The sequence below is a fragment of the Glycine soja genome, chromosome 2 (assembly GCF_004193775.1).
Source record: "Glycine soja cultivar W05 chromosome 2, ASM419377v2, whole genome shotgun sequence".
NCBI classification, from domain to species: Eukaryota; Viridiplantae; Streptophyta; class Magnoliopsida; order Fabales; family Fabaceae; genus Glycine; species Glycine soja.
In genome coordinates, this window is record NC_041003.1 from 48,342,455 (window position 1) to 48,359,801 (window position 17,347).

At 29.5% G+C, this 17,347-nt stretch overlaps 2 protein-coding genes across 2 annotated transcripts; both read right to left on the reverse strand.

The window, feature by feature from the left end:
- Positions 1 to 3,015: 3,015 nt before the first annotated feature.
- On the reverse strand, positions 3,016 to 3,624 carry LOC114376939 (AT-hook motif nuclear-localized protein 17-like). Its single transcript, XM_028335283.1, has one exon. The coding sequence runs from the start codon at positions 3,622 to 3,624 to the stop codon at positions 3,016 to 3,018; it is 609 nt and encodes a 202-aa protein (XP_028191084.1).
- A 5,915-nt stretch (positions 3,625 to 9,539) lies between these two features.
- Positions 9,540 to 11,821, reverse strand: LOC114401294. Its single transcript, XM_028363786.1, has one exon. The coding sequence runs from the start codon at positions 11,250 to 11,252 to the stop codon at positions 9,855 to 9,857; it is 1,398 nt and encodes a 465-aa protein (XP_028219587.1). The 5' UTR covers positions 11,253 to 11,821; the 3' UTR covers positions 9,540 to 9,854.
- Positions 11,822 to 17,347: the final 5,526 nt, after the last annotated feature.

The following is a 17,347-nucleotide window of genomic DNA, read 5'->3' on the forward strand; positions in this document are numbered from 1 at the left end:
CTGACATGGAAGAGTAAGGCAGGAGAATATATTTAGAAAAAATAGGGGTTGGAGTTTTGAGATGGAAGGGTGCATGGAGTGGAGGAGAGTGATTGAAAAAAATGATGGGTTGGTTAGCCTTTTCTAAAAAAAAAAATTTAAAATATTTTTTAATGATTAATTTGATATAACTAAATGATTAAATTTTTATTGGATCTTAGTGTGAGAATAGTTTACATTTACAGTGTATATCATATTTTCTCTTAGAAAAATAAGATCCTTGCTAAAAATAATTGATATATTAGTAAAATGTTAAAAGAAATTATATTTATCTAAAAGTTTTAAATTAATTTATTAAATTAAAAAGTATTTGACAAAATTAACTATTGAATTAATTGATAAATGTAAAATGAGATTAGAAATACTTATTTATCTATTTTCTTTGATAAATGTTAACATCACATTTTTGTTGTTTGGCGACTGAAATCATTTCGGTCGTTATTTCTCTCAAACCAAATTTTCTAATGACCATCCCACGCTACAAGGATATGTACTATACAGATCATGCCATTTTAGCGACCAAAAATACTAATAATATTGGAAATATTTCATATATAACTAAATATGAATAATATTAACATAACAATCATGAAATAATTTTTTAAACTTTTATTTTATTTTATTTTTTTAAAAGAGACCTAACATAAAAATAAAAATGTCTTACAACATAGTTTCTTTTATAAAAGAAATTAAAGATCACTTTACATGTTAGCATGTTAACGTAGTTAAACACTATTTATATAATTAAAATTATAAATAATAATAGATTTATAACATTTTTTGGTACAAAATAAACCTAAAAATATATTAAAAAAAATTCACATATATTGCAAATAATAAATAAAAATGTGGGGTATGAATATGCACTTTTATCATACATTGTGTTTGGTATTTTTTACACACATTGAAGCTGCACTTTATTATACATTTTGTTTATGGATATATTATATATCTTATTGTGGATTTAAATGTGATTAAGAATTTTATTTGTTGTTCATAATATTAAGCAAGTTGAAAATTAATTAATTAAAAAAGTAAGCAAAAATCAGGCACAACAATGTAATTTAGTGACCTTATTTTTCAGTTGCTAAATTAAAAAGGACATTACTTTTAACCACATAAAATCATAGGTTGCAATTTATTGATCAAAACAACTACTTTTGTTTTATTTAAATGTCAATTATTATAATTATTCAATTTGTTTGGCAATCAAAGAATTTCAAACTTTATAGAGCTACTGTATGTAACAACCAAAGTTTGTTTATAATTACTTTAAAAATCTGACATTAACTTAAGTAACCGAATTAGATATAGAAATGACAATAACTGATACATTCGGTCTCTATATAGTCCCCGGAATACCCACTGTTAGTATTTTATTTGTTTGGAAAGTATTCTAAATAAACTTTAGTGATCAAATCAGAGACAGAAAATACAATAATTAAATCAACCCCTAGAAAAATGACAAAATAATTGGTGACTTATTAGTGACCGATATATTGGTCATTATATATTGCTGAACATTCATCAGTCACTAAAAGTTTAGTAACTTCTTACTAAACTTTTAGTGACTAATATGGTTAGTCGATAATTCCATCGTTGGTCTAGATAGTTTTTCTTTTTGTGATGTTGAAGGGTCAGATTGGATAATTTTTTTTATAAATACTTATAAAAAAAATAAGAATAAAATATAAAATAAACCTTTCTATAATCTAAATTAATTTATGTGTAAACTAATTTATAAAAATTATTTTGTATTAACTTTTTCAAAAGTTGATTTTCAACTTATGCATAAGATAATTTTAACATATGAAAAAAAATTAGGCCTATTTGGCTTATATAAATAAGCTTAATTACTTAGACATGCCATTATTTTATTTTTGTTTCTTATTTTTTTCTCTTATAAGTATTTATGGACAACTTTATCCTAACCCTATAACAAAAACAAAGAGGCAGAATGTGACATCCTGTGAGTAGAAAAAGTCTAGAGATCCAACTATTAGTCGTTTAAATCTTTACTTTTTGAATAATTAATTAATATTCTTAATATTATTTTTTTATAAAGCATTCTTTTGTTAATTCCTTTGCCGTGAAGAAGTAAGTGTCAAAATAGTTGGAATGTATATCCTCATTGTGATGCATCAACACTCCATTTCCAAAAAAAAAAAAACAAATCCTTTGTACATTACCTTAACATTAATTATTAAATTTGTTTTAAAAAACATTAATTATTAATTAAAACATTTTTTTTTTGCAACTTCAAGTATTAAAACAATTACTATTTTTTTTGTAACGTTAGCTACTAAAATAATAATGAGCATTTAGTAGCTTCTGACATAAAAATAATATTTCTTCAACTTTAAGACTTAGGATAATTAATTAACACTTGCCATTTAAGAGTTAATTAATTTAATTTATTACTGGATCTTTTCAGACAGAGCAGAAGTAAAGGCAACAAGCTCTAACATGAAATGTGATTCGAGAACAAGACTCAAACACATAGACACATAAAACTATACGCAACACAATGGCAAAATAAACTAGTTAGAAAAAGCCTCTAGCAAAGAGACACCCACCATGGCCACCAAAACCCCGTCGAATAAGAACTCTAAAACTTGATGTGAAAAAAAATAGTGTACTACAAGATTAAATCCTATTGAAAATATGTTTTATTATTACTCCTTGCCCAAAGGCACACGGATACATAGGTAAAAGCATAAACAAGAATTCTGTTATTGGATTATTATTCAAGACACATAAAGTCGCAAATGAAGCCTAGCTAGTGATCCCTCCTTATTAATTATCACCCTGATTGGTGGGGTTGCTCAAATAGAGCATGTTCAAATCTGTAGGAGAAGCAAGGGGTTGGGCATTCATTCCAGGGTGATGATTGGCAGTGTTGTTGTTGGTGATGCCATTGATAGCATTATTCATAATAGAAGCATAACGGTTACCATGAGTACTGTTTATAAAAGGTTAAACATTTGGATTTGTGATCATGGGATACCCAATCTCTTGGTACTCATGCTCCTTGAGGAGTGAAGCCATGACATGCACAGGTTCCGCAGCAATAAGCTTGCCTCTAATAAGGCCACCCAAGTGTTGGGGTGTTGTTCCCTTCGATAATCGAATGTTGAAGAAGGAAAATGGAATGTTCTTTGGAGGTAAAGGTGAAAGGCTTTTGGTGTAAAATCCAGAGAAAGAAAACATGTACATGTTTCCCTGGAAGGACAAATCATCAAAAGGATATACAGGGTTGCAAAGGTTAACTTGAGAGATGGTGCCTGAAGCATGGTGCACCAAGATACTAGCATGTTGGTTGCGGGCAAAGGTAATGATGGCATTGATAATGTCTATGCCAGCGGGGACCATTAGGAACATGGGTTTAGGAAATTCCTCTATGACTGGCTTGGGCTTATTCTCTGAGCCAGATGGCTTCCTTTTAAGCCTCTTAGCAATTGCAACCACATCAGGAGGAGGGACATCTGACTCAGAAGGGATAACGAAGATAGGTGAAGACAAAGTTGATGATAGAGGTGATGGCGGAGGTGGGGAAAGGGAAGGTGCACAAAAATTGTTTGCCATGGCTTGACAGTGGGGACTTTCACAAAGAGGAAGAAAGTAATTCAGATAGATAGGGGGTGTGAACCTTTTGTGTCTTTATGATAATTTTTAGAGAGCAGTTTCAAAGGTTAGATGATGTATTAACCCAAATGTTTGAGTGAATGGATAAAAGATTATGAGATTATGCTATGCTCTATGATTGATGAGAACTATTTATTTAATAAAAATATTCATATTTAATTTATATTATGTATAAAAAAAATTTAAATCAACAATAATTACACACTCCAAGTTAATTTCTAATAAGTTAAGAGACATTCATAACGTGTCACTTAATTAAAAGTTTACACATTTGAATTCAGTTTAAAAGTTTACACATTTAAATTCAGTTTAGACTTAGATGTGCATATCTATTTTTAAGTTATTTATTTTTAAAGTATCTCACAATTTTTGTGAAACTAATTTGTTGAATAATTAAATCATTAAAGGATTTTTATAGTAAAAAAATTTCAACAATTAATATAGCGATGCTGTTTTATACTTTTGAGGGACAAATTCACTGATCAATTTTTTTATTTAAATATGTTTTTATCCTCTGAAAAATTTATAAACTTTACATTTCATCTCTAATAAATATTTTCCTAACTTTTTGGTCCTGAAAATTCACAGATTTTATATTTATTCCCTCCCAATACATTGCCTCTATTGGTGTTTATTTCATAGTTTTCTTTTGGACTGATTTTTTTTCAATCATAATTGTCGGTATATTTTTCATCAACGGGTGACGTTTAATTCAAAATATTATATATAACATTTTGTAATTAACTGAGACTCGGTACCATGTTTTTTTTGTCGAGTATGTTAAACGTTTAAGGTGGTTGGCGGTGACGGGGTTGGGGTGAGAGAGGGTATTTTATTTTCCAATTTTAAGCTTTCAATCCCATGCATTAATATATTAAAAATATTATATCTATCAGTCTGTAATAAATTTTATAACTTCTAGTATTAAAACAACTATTATTTTGTAACGTTAGCCACTAAAAATATTGATCATTTAGTAACTTTGGATATACAAGAAATATTATTTTTTTAAAACTTCAAGACATAAATTAATTAATACTCGTGATTTAAAAGATTATTTTAATGTATTACTGGAATTTTTCGGTCAAAGAAGAAGCAAAGAGAACAAAATTGTATCACGAAATCTGATTTGAGAACAAGACCGACAAACACATCGCACTAGAAACTATGCACAACATAACACCAATATAAACTAGTTGAAAAAACCCTTTAGCAAAGTGAGACCAACCATGGCCACAAAGGCCCCCTTAGTTAAAACTCTGCAAACTTCATGCAACAAAAAACCTATACGATTAAATTCCATAGAAAATATGTTTGTATCATTTCTCCTTGCCTATGGAAACACAAATAAATAGGTAAAATAGCATATACAATAAGTCCATTTATTGTATTATTCAAGACACACAAAGTTACATATGAAGCTTTGTGATTCATCCTTAGTAATTATCCCTTGATTGGTCGGATTGTTCCAACAAAGCATGTCGAAATCTATAAGAGAAGCATGGAGTTGGACATTCATTGGAGATGAGGTTGAAGCTCCATCAGAGAAACTAGGGTGATTGACAATGTTGTTGGCGATTCCCCTTAGATCATTACTCAAATAACAACATATAGGTTAGCACAAGTACTGTTCATAACAGGTTGAACATTTGGATTGGTGATGAGACGCACCACTTCTTGGTAATAATGATGCTTCTTGATGATAAAAGCCTTGACTTGCTCAGGTTCTGCAGCAATATAATAAGCTTGCCTCTAACAAGGTCACCAAAATGTTGGACGGACCTTCCCCTCAAGAATTGAATGTTGAAGATGTTCTTGGCGGGCGGCGGGGGAGGGGGGGGAGATAAAAGATTGTATTTTAAGCAATTTTAACCATAGTAAGTTATGGTTCTATTTGTTCATTTGGTTCTCTAAAAAAACATTTGACTCAAAAGGAATAATGTAATGTCCCTACGAGTCGACGTCTTAGTGTCTCGCACTCATGATACTTGAATTAGTGATATTTTACTTAATTTTTTTAATGGTCAGACCCTTTCACCAGTTAAAATCTTTCGCATGTAGTCTTTTTCAAGTTATTGTCTATCAAATTGTTTTTAAGACTCATGACTATTCTAGAAATCAACACAAATTTTTTTAACATGTTTTAGTTTCACTCACATTTTTTAAAAAACTTCCAGGAAGTTACTCATCTAATAATTGTTACAAGCCAAGCAAAGAACAAAATTATAGCATAAACGTGAGTTGAGAACATGATTGGCAAACACTTGTCAATACTCGAAACTATACGCAACCTAACCACAAAATAAACTAGTTAGAGAGAGATTTCAGTTAAGAACTCTAATAACTTCATGAAAAAAAATGCTACAAGAGTGAATCCCATAAAATTTGTTTGTATTTGTTATCACCTAAAAATTTTGTCATCCAAATTTGAGTCACCCAATGTGATAAAGACGGTTGCCAAGTTATTGTTGAAATACGAGGATGCAAATAAAACTAATAAATACAAAGTTATTTTGAATAATTTGTTAGGATTTGGCACATGTGAAGTCAATTGGAGCCTTCACTCATCGTGGATAAAAAGAAAAAAAAAGAAACATCCAACAAAGCGATTATGATCAACGTTTCAGAGATATGGGAAGATCAATTGAACATACCTTAAGATAAGAGTGAAAATCGGGGCAAAAAAGATACAATTGAATTTAAGATTAGTCGAATTTATATTTAACCAGGAATATAGTGGTCTAACGTGGACACATGAATTTAGGTGATTATATTGTATATTCTTGTATAAATATGTGTTTGAAAATGTTAGACACACACATCAAACCAATCAATCAATACAATTATCTTTTCCAACTACTTCTGCATTCAGTTTTATTTGTTTGCAATTATCTTTTCAAATTGATTTATCTTTTGTCCATATTCTTTCGAAATTTTTACAATTCACCTTCAATCAAGTGTTTTCCAAAATAACTTGAGAGTCCATAACAGGTGAAAGACAGATTTTTCCTTTTCACTTACAAATTGTTTAATTACAAGATTCAAATTTTCGAATCATATTAGAGTAAAAGTTAGTCAAATTGACTTCGGCTAGTGTTATTTATTCATGCGACAACAATATTATTACTCCTTGCTTATAGCACACAAATACATAGGTAAAAAGCATAAACAATAAGTCCATTGTATTTAAGACACACAATCGAAAATGAAACTTTTTTATCTATCCCTGGTATCTGTTATCCTGATTGGTGGGGTTGTTCAGATAGAGCATGCATGTTAGCATCTGTAGGAGCATAAGGAGTAGTAGTGGTTTGGATATTGATCGGAGATGAGCTTGAAGGTCCAATATTAGAGAAACCAAGGTGATTATTGTCAGTGTTGTTGGTGATGTCAACATAGTGATTAGCACCACGAGTACTTTTGATGACAGGCTGAACATTTGGCTTATGGTACTCATGCTTCTTAACGATAGAAGCCATTACATGCACAGGTTCTACACCAATGAGCTTGCCTCCAATACGGCCTCCAAAGAGTTTGGGAGGGCTTCCTCTCGTGAATTGAATTGCGAAGGATGGATAGGGAATGTTGTTGGGGGGTGAAGAAGCTGAAAGGTTGTTGTTGGTGTAAAAGCCTGTGAGAGAAATCATGTGAAAGGTTCCCAAGAAGCACAAATCATCGGAAGTGGAGAGAGGGTTGCAAAGGTTTATTTCACATATGAGACCTGAAGCATGATGCACCGAAATGTCCACATCTTGATCATGACTAAAGTTGATGATGGCATTAACAATGTCAATTCCAGGAGGAACAATTAGGACTATGGGTTCGAGAAAGTTATTGCTACTATTGATGTTATCAAAGGATAAATGACTTTTGTTGAAACCAACAACATGGGAGCTTTCAAAGAGGGTGGTAAAATTAGTGGAATTGTTGCTCGTGGAGCCATTCTGAGAAGGTAGGCAAAAGAAGGGTTCATGGACACTATTCTCCATGGTTGAGGGTGGGGGATATCACATAGAGCAAGAAAGTATTTTAGAGAGAAGGGGCAAAATATGCCGGATATGCCGGATATGCAATGTGAACCTTTTGTGTCCTTATGGAAATTTATAGAACAATTTCAAAGGTTGGATGACATGGAGTCTACTTATTGGAAGTACACTTATCTCTTTTTTTTCAAGTTATTTTTTTTTTAAAATACCTCACAAATTTTAAGAAACTAATTTGTTGAATGATTAAGTCAATAAAGGATTCATGTAACTTTAAATGATTCAACTTGAAAATTTTGCTCTCAATTATAATACCTTTTGAAAAATTAATTATATCCTTCTTATAATTAAACTACCAAATATAGGTAATTTTTTTTAGTCTGTGCTTTCATTATTTTCCAAATAATGCATAAACAGAATCCATTCCATTCATTCCCACATATCTTTTCAATTATTTCTTGCTTATTTTGTTACTTTAATTAATGAAAATTTTGAAATAAGATAATAGTAAATTAGTAACAAATAAAGGGACGACCTCTTGTGCTTTGTCTATTTCTAGTTCTCCTACCAATTGAAACGTGTCATGTCAATTAAAATTCTACAGACTTACCCTCCCTCACCAACCTTCCTCTGATGTCAATTGAAATGTTATGATTAAAATTCTGCAATTAATAATCATAAAATAATAATTTAATATTCAAATAATAAATATCAATATGAGAAATTTCTTATCCTAAGCAAGCATAATTGGGAGAACATTGTCCCATCCCATTCCCGTCACTTGTCTGAAACGTGACATATTTATTCTTCACTTGATAATCATAATAGCCAATAGGTTTCCTATATTGCAAAGCAAACTTCTGAAAAATGGTCCTAATTAACAGAACAAAATGTAATAATGAAGCAACCAATTCATAGTCAACATCAACAACTACGTATGGGACAGTTCCGAAGCAAATATGCTTTGTTCGCTTGATCTAACAAAATTGATCTTCGTCCTTAGCACATAAAAACATGAATATGTTGTTTCTTCCTTAAGCAACACTACTAGTACAAACCATTATCTCAACAACAAAAAATGTACAATTTCTTTAGCTGAAAACAAATTATGTATGATTGATGATGTGCCTACGTTTGATTATGGTTTCTTACCTAAACCCCACTAATTATTTTTCACTTAATTTCAGATGTAGTAACGTTGACAATTGTGACAGATTTTTTGCAATTTTGATTGTGCAAAAAGCAATAACGAGACCAATGTGGACGTGGATTTTGGATTCCACATATTAGATATCCTTGTCTCCTCTGATTAAGTGCATTTCGTTCACTGATTTCACGATGCGCACCATATTGTGTTGACAAAATTGGTGAATCTGCCCCCACCATTCACCAGAATTACAATAATCAACAAAATTTGGCTCAATTTTTCTAGCCTTTGATCATGACATTAGTTTTTACCTATATCGCTTTGAAGTAAAATAGTGAATCTAGTTTAACCTCTCAGTCCTCTGCAGAACTAAGTAGAACTAACACTCTGCTTTCTAGCAATTTAATTAGGCGTAAGTATAACTACTGAGCACAAAATGGATTAATCTCAAAAACTGCTTTTTTAATTAGCATTTTATCCTTACACTTGGTCTCATCTTTGTATTTTAGTCTCTATACCTAAAAATATAAGAATTAAAACATAAAAAAATTGTTCATATAGAAACTAAAATCGTAAAATTTCTTAATATAAGAATCAAATCCATATTCTTAACGAATTCAACATGTATTGTTAACTAAATCACATTGAATTCTAAAAAATTAGCTTTTACTCTTCATATATTTAAACCTCTTTACAAGAGTTGCCATTTTTTTAGTACATAAACATGCTTTAAAGTCACACTGATTTTAATGGTACTAAAATTGACAAAAACCTTGCCATGATTACACTATAGAAAACTTATGCATACTCATGAGGCATTTTTTGGGGTTGCACAGCCATGAGTTAAACAATCAATAAGACATCTAAAACAGAATATTATTGTCATTACCTAAGGTGCAGGTCAAACAAACCAGGACTAATTAAAATCTTCAATAAATATCACTGAGGAAATCGAGGTAGGTACCTGATGTTATAATAATTAAATTCTCACAATCTCATATGCTTGCTATTTTCAACACCAAGAGGGAGGTGATTAGAACTTAGAAGAATGCTCTACTACCATAAAACACACGTGATCCATCCTTTTTCTTCTTATCAATTTCTAATTTGCTGTTGTCAAGATTCTGAATCACATCAACATCACCATGATCCACTTTTTCAGGTTTGTCAAGGTCCATTGGTAGCTTCATTTTTGCCAAGGACTCAGTGAACTGCTTCATGCTCCTCATATACATGTCCACTATTTGTTTTTGCATAGCAGCTTGCTCAGCTTCTAAATTGATGTTCCCTAGTGGAGCTGAATAAACTTGACCAAACTTTGAAGCTTCTGTGTTGTTATTATTGATTTTTTTGCTTTCCTTTTCCTTGCTTGAGAAGTTTGCATCTTTGTTACCTCTGGCCTCACCTTCTTCTTTCTTGGAAGTTGGGGTATCTGGACCAGCACCACAGTTTTGAGTACCTTCCACAGTGATTGACACAGTGATAGAATTTGATGAGTCACCAGTGCTCAAATGGTTCTTTTTCTCAACTGAATCTGCTGAGTTTATATCATCACTACTCAAGGTTGTGATGGTAGAACCTGGGAAGCAAGAGTTCTGAATGCTCTCATTTGGAGAAATGGGCCCTATATGATTCTCATCTGGTGAGCTCATCATAGTCATCTCATAATCATCAAGTTGAGGAGATGCACCAAGGTGAAGAAATGGTAGTGACCCTCCAATGTTGGACCTTGAAGGAGCAGAATTAGTATCTTGAGAAGCCAAATTGAAGTACTCAGATACCATTTGCTGATTCTCCTTCACCACACTGATGTCAGGAAATTCAATTCTAGCATACTCAACTGGATCCAACATAACTTCTGAGATCTTTCTATCAAGCAAAATAACTTCTGATGATATTGATGAGTTCTTTGCTGATTCAGGTATCAAATTCACTGAGGAGTTGATTGCCAAAGAGGGGTCCAAAGACAGTGTTAGTTGGACAGTTCCTGCAGGAGAGTGGAAAAGATCAGTGGAGGAAAGGCTGTAATCTTCAGTCAACTTTCCTTTGCCAACAACTTGTGAAATTGGGACCAAAGCAAACCCCAAAAGCTGGTCTTCCATGTGAATCCTTGACCTACTAAACATCCAAACTTCACATTTCAGAACAGCATTCATTTGGGTGATCTTCAACCTCAAGTTTTCATTGAATGTTGGGTTTTTGCCACCTCCATTGATGATTCTTGTAGAGAGAGTCTCATCAGGGTTGTAAGTGAGAGAGAACTTAGCATAGACATCCTGGTTGTCATAGATGCATATGTTATGAATATTCCTGGCATGATGGACAAAGATATCAAGAATTCCTGAGAACTCAGCTTCTTCATCTGCATGTGTCCTTGTGTTCAAATTTGGATTGTACCTGAAGCTGGAATTCTGAACACTCTGATTGAATGAATCCATTCCAAGTTTCCAACCCTTGTTATGCCTTGGAATTTTGCTTTGCAACCAGCCAGAAGGTTTCCAAAATTAGGAAACACAAAAGAAAAAGAGTTGGTGTTGATATTTGGATCATCAGTGATCACCTTTTGGATACATAAAAGACCAAAAAAAAAAAACTAGATTGTAGAACAAGCTACAAATCAGTGGAAAGTTGGAAAAAAGATAAAGTATCTAAAGGATTAAACAGCACAAGAAGAGGAGAGGGTTCGCACCTAGTAGAATGAATGGTAACAGAAAGTTAGATAACCTGGTTCTCTATGTATGTTGGGGTGAGTATCTTGTAGTTGAAGACATTTGTCAAATCAATCCATGAATTCAGGAACAAGCATGGAAAGAGAGAGAGAGAGAGAGAGAGAGAAACTTGGAGTTGAATAAAGTTTCTTGCTTTATGGAATGGAAGTGGGGTTTAAGGACCTTGTGGTAGTAGGTGAAAAATGAAGGCTGAAGCATGGAAATGAACAGAGAAGAGTATTATGATGTACATGTTTGTTTGGATGCCACTTTTTCTTTTGGTGTTGGGTTTGCTTTGCTTGACAATGCAGCTTCCATATATAATATATCTATTCTTCTCTAGTGCATAACTTGATCCACTGATGACACTAATGCTATTGGAGGACCCACTTGCCACCATCTTCATTATCACTCACCCCGCTCTTCAATTGATGCTACCCTCAGCTTTCAGACAACATAAATTACCCTGTCTCTCAAGGGCTTAAAGCCAAATTGTCCTAATGGAGTGACTTATGCATGGTGGATATATGATCATGTCTTTCTATATTCTATGTTTTGGAACAAAAATAAATCATCTCCTATTGGTATCTGTTCAGGGCAAATCATGGAAATATTGAGTTACCAAGATAACAAAATCTTGGTTTTGGTTGAACATTCACAAATATACTTTATAATATATATATATATATATATATATATATATATATATATATATATATATATATATATATATATATATATATATATATATATTAATTATGCGACAAAATGCCACCATTGAACCCCACTAATGAAAGTGAGTGATTTCCCGTATTTATATACTTTTTTGGAGGGGTTAGATCTTATTTTAACGATGTATTTTCAACATAAAACTGTGAAATTAACTACTCTCCTGTTAAATTGCTCCTAACCTACCTAAAAATTAAATAGTACCAAATAATGTTAAACTTAGGAGAGTTAAAAAGAAAATAAAATTGATGTTCTTTCTTCCTTTTAGTTTTGATCTGATCCTTAAGTTTAAATATGTTAATAGCTATTCAATGGAAGTACTTTTTTTTAATCCAAGTATTCCCAGCTAATTGTTAAGAACTAATTAATCCTATGAGATAATGACATTTATTTAAGAGAGACTCACTTGGACAAATTTTTTTAGCTACATAATTGATCTTTGAATCGAACTCTTTATCATACTTAAACGAAAGTACTAATGAATTATTTTGTTCAAAAAATTAAACCTTAAATTCGATTCTCGCTACTAGTAATTTTCCTTAAAAAGCTTTCATGTCCTAACTTTGATAAGGAAACTTTTTCTCCACACTAAACTTTTTGTAGTTAAAGGAAAGTGAGCAAGACAACGAGTTGTTGGAAATTCATTCCACTTTGTTAATCTGAATGATTAAGCAAAAAGTTTACGTTGGAAGTCTTGGATTCAAGTCCGCAACATGTGGTATATATGTGCAATGACGGTAACATCAGAAATCATAACCTTTGACTGCTAATTTGCCTGTTTCTTTTCCCTACACAGAGCCATTGCTAATTGCCTTCACCACACCACATGCATATAGCATTATAGCTCAAAAAGATACCAAGTAAAAAATGAAAGAGAGAAACACGAGAATTAGTGGGGAAAAAACTTCACATCACTGTCAAATTGCTCACACACCCCATGCATGATGCATGCATATTGCATAGCAAGATAAGACGTGATGATATAGACTTCCCCATAATTTATTAATTGTGTTATTTCCTTCTTCCATTTCGTAGTGGATCACAACATTTTATTCCTTCCTAACTACGTTGTGAGTTATAAGCCACAACCTAACAGCACCCCCTTTCTTAGACTTTTGGTCATCAGTGCCCTACAAAATTGCAATATACTATTATCTACGACTATTATGGGAACATCTTTCCATAGTTGCAATAAGAGGTTTTCTCTGGCAAAGTTTAAAAAGAAAATAAGGAACAAAAGCAAAGGACCCAACAACAAAAAATAAAACAGTCGTACATTTATCGATAACAAATCAGAATTGAAAAAAACAGTAATTGCTTTATTGAAAGCATTCATTTTGACAAATGGGATATATCATTTTGATATATTCATCAAATCACTTAATTAATTCTGTAAAAATTAACTAATTATATAAAAAAAGTTGTACTCAATTATATTGTTAGATGAATTTTATGCAAATCTTATTAGATAGAGAATAAATATAAGCTTTATTTAATAGAAATATCTTAAATTTATTAAACAATAATGGATGTTTTCTTAGAATTTCTTATTTTTATAATCTAATCAATCGAAATTCTCAAGATTTATTTTTGGGGATTAGAATTTGCCTTCATTTTGTCATGTGGAAAATCAAATTGATGCCAAATTTATTTTGGTGGTAAACCAAATTAGAGACATATATTTATCTTCTTTTTTTTATCCATAGAAATTAAATATTACCAAAAAAATTTATAACACTCACATACAGTTTACTCAATCAATTAAGTTAAACTTTTTGATATCTATCTATCTATTCAAGTAAACTAGATTTGAAAGAAGAAAAAAAACTAGAATTTTAAAGAAATATTAACGTAGTACTTAATTCTATTAATGTAAATTTTGTACAGATACATAAATAAATATTTTTTCTTATATAGTATTTAATAGGTGAAAATAATCTTCTTTTTTACTGGAGGTTAATCTGCAAATCTCTAAATTTGAAAAAAATTAATTAGATTTCTAAATTATTATTTTTTAATTAGGTTTTTCTTTCTAATTATCATTATAGAAAATCAATCAAAAAGATCTAATTAGTCACTAAAAACAATATTGTCACCTCTATAGCTACATGTTTCTAGTGAGTGTCCGTCAAAGTTAGTATTCTCAAGGAGATCTAGCTACCTAGTCGAGTTGCATGTTGTAAAATTTCTCATATCATATTCAATTCTTATAGATAAAAAAATATATCTATTATAATATTTGGTAATAATTAATGCCTATATAACAGTATTTTATGTTATAGATAGTCAACTTTACCTACAATATATTAAATATGATATTTATTTCATATAATATAGTATAGTATTTTTTTTACTAAAAGTATATTATTTATATTTAATAAATGTAATATATATTTTAATGTATTAAAAATTATATTTTTTTAACAACAACAATGGACACAAGTGATAATAATTTGTGTTTATTAATCAAGTGATTCAAGATTAGAATTTTGACTTTAGATATGAAATAAATCATGTTAGGGGGATATTTTGTGTGAGTTTCGATTCCAGACGAAGATTAATCCCTGTCTCCAACGAAACTATTTCATACTAATATAATAATAAAAAAAGTTATTATATGCTTGAATATTTATTACTATAATCGATGCATATATACACATAATACTTTATATAATAAATTTATACATAATAATTTGACAAATTGTTACAATTAGTAAATTCAATATTTAATGTTATTAGATGGTCAAATTTAACTATAATATATTAAATATGATATTTAATATATATATATATATATATAACATAATATATTTATTATATCTTAAAATTTTAATATATACTTTAATATATTAAAATATTACTTATTTTAATAATTATTATAATAATTAATGCATATATATACAAAATATATAATAAATACAGTATTTGTTGTTATCCGATGTGACACCTTACCTATAATATACATTGAATACGATATTTATATTTTATTCCTTACAACATAATATATTTATCATATTTAATAAATGAATAAACATTTATCTTAAAAATGTAGTATTCTTAAATGTTTATTAAAATAATTAATGCTTATATATAATAATAATAACAATTTATTTAATAAATTATACACTTAATAATTTGAAAAAATGGTATATGTAATAAGTACAGTTTTTGTTGTTATCTGGTAGTCAAATTAAACTATAATATATTAAATATAATATTTATTACATATAATACAACATATTTATTAAATTTTATAAATGTATTATATATTTTTATTACATTAAAAAGTTAGTATTTGTTAATATTTATTACACTAACCGGCGCCTATATATGTATATATAATAAAATAATATTTGATGTTATGGGATTGTCAACTTTACCTATAATATATTAAATATGATATTTATTGCATATATGATATATTTATTATATTAATTAATAAATGTGTTAATATATTAAAAGAATTAGTATTCTTTAATGTTTATTACAATAATTAATGCATATATATATATATATATATATATATATATATATATATATATATAACCCTTTTAACTAATTCTTACTCTTTAAGAAAATTCTCACCCTTTTAACTAATTATATATAACCCTTTTAATTTAGTCCGTAACATTACATTTGTTAATAATTTCTTACTATTTTATAAAAACTACCCTTAAAATTATTGGAATTCACAATCTTTCTCTTTTCACTCAATTACTCTCTACATAATTGATATTTGTATGTTAGTTTTATTCTTCAATCCTTATAAGAGAAAGAATGCATTTATCTTTATAATTTATTACATTTATGGTAAACTAATTAAGAATATTTGGATAAAAAAATTAATACAAAAGACAATTAAAAAGAGTCTTAAAAAAGACAAATTAGGATTAACTAATGATCTTTTTGTTAAAAGATAATCAATTCCTTATGAAATGGACTTACGAAATTATAAATTATCTATTATAGCTAGGATGTGTGATGCATGTAGGAGAAAATTTTTTAATTTCCTAAAAATGTTTTAGATTTGAAATTTTGCTTTTTCATATTTGGTATATATTTTTTTGAAAATAACATTTTCTAGAAAGATTTTTTTTCTTGGGAATGCTTTTTAAATAGGTTGTTCATAAAAAAATTTAATGGGGAGATGAGAATGTAATTTTCTTAAGTTTATTTTTTATTGTAATAAAAATATCACATTACTTTTATTAAATTATTTAATGTGGTAAATAATTCAAGTATTTAATTAAAAATACTACGTAATTCTTTGATTCTCATAAAAAACTTACATAATTATTTCTATGAATATTCATGTTAAACCAAATAAATTTTATTCATACATAGGAACCTTATGGGCAGAGTCATGATTCTTGGGAATCATGATTTTTGAGCATGAAAAAATGTTTCCCTACCAAATGCATCCCTAAACTGATCTATTAATTTTCTTGTAAGTCATTTAAAAACAATTCTACCTAGTACTATATAGAAAAAGGCTATATTAGCTTATATTCTACCATAATTTAATCACTATAGTCTAAAATATTTAAATATTTTCCATCCCTTCGGATTTCTTAACATTAGAAACATGATTTTTTATTCCCTCTCCGCTGCTCCGATCCAAATATTTAAAATTTTAAACTTCTCTTCTCATATTTATTCCCGTACAATCAAATTTTATGTTTCTTTTTTATTTGTTTTTCCCATAATCAAACACTATGTTAACAAAGCATCTTGTATTCACAAAACTACAAAACTAAGAGAGAAAAAAACCAAGCCCGATATGATGTTCAGCTAGACCCATCTTTTATTTTTTGCCTTAAGGGCTATCTGTACTTGTGAATGGCCCATTTACCAGCTCCCTACCCACGAGGGCATGGATGTAACTAAATATAGGTAACCCTAAAAAAACTATATATAGGTACAGTAAATATATATTATTCAATTAGAAAATTATTCAGGGTTTTATAGTTTTATTTTTATGATAAAATTTTAAACAGGATAAATAATTAATATTTCTTTAAAACTCTTAAAGTTTTGGGTCAAAATTTATACCAAAATCAAAATAACTAAAATATAAACATCCTTGTGAATGTTTT

Excerpts from the sequence above, each read along its gene's own strand:
- LOC114401294 (XM_028363786.1), bottom strand. The coding sequence starts at position 11,252 with ATGGATTCATTCAATCAGAGTGTTCAGAATTCCAGCTTCAGGTACAAT.
- LOC114376939 (XM_028335283.1), bottom strand. The coding sequence starts at position 3,624 with ATGGCAAACAATTTTTGTGCACCTTCCCTTTCCCCACCTCCGCCATCA.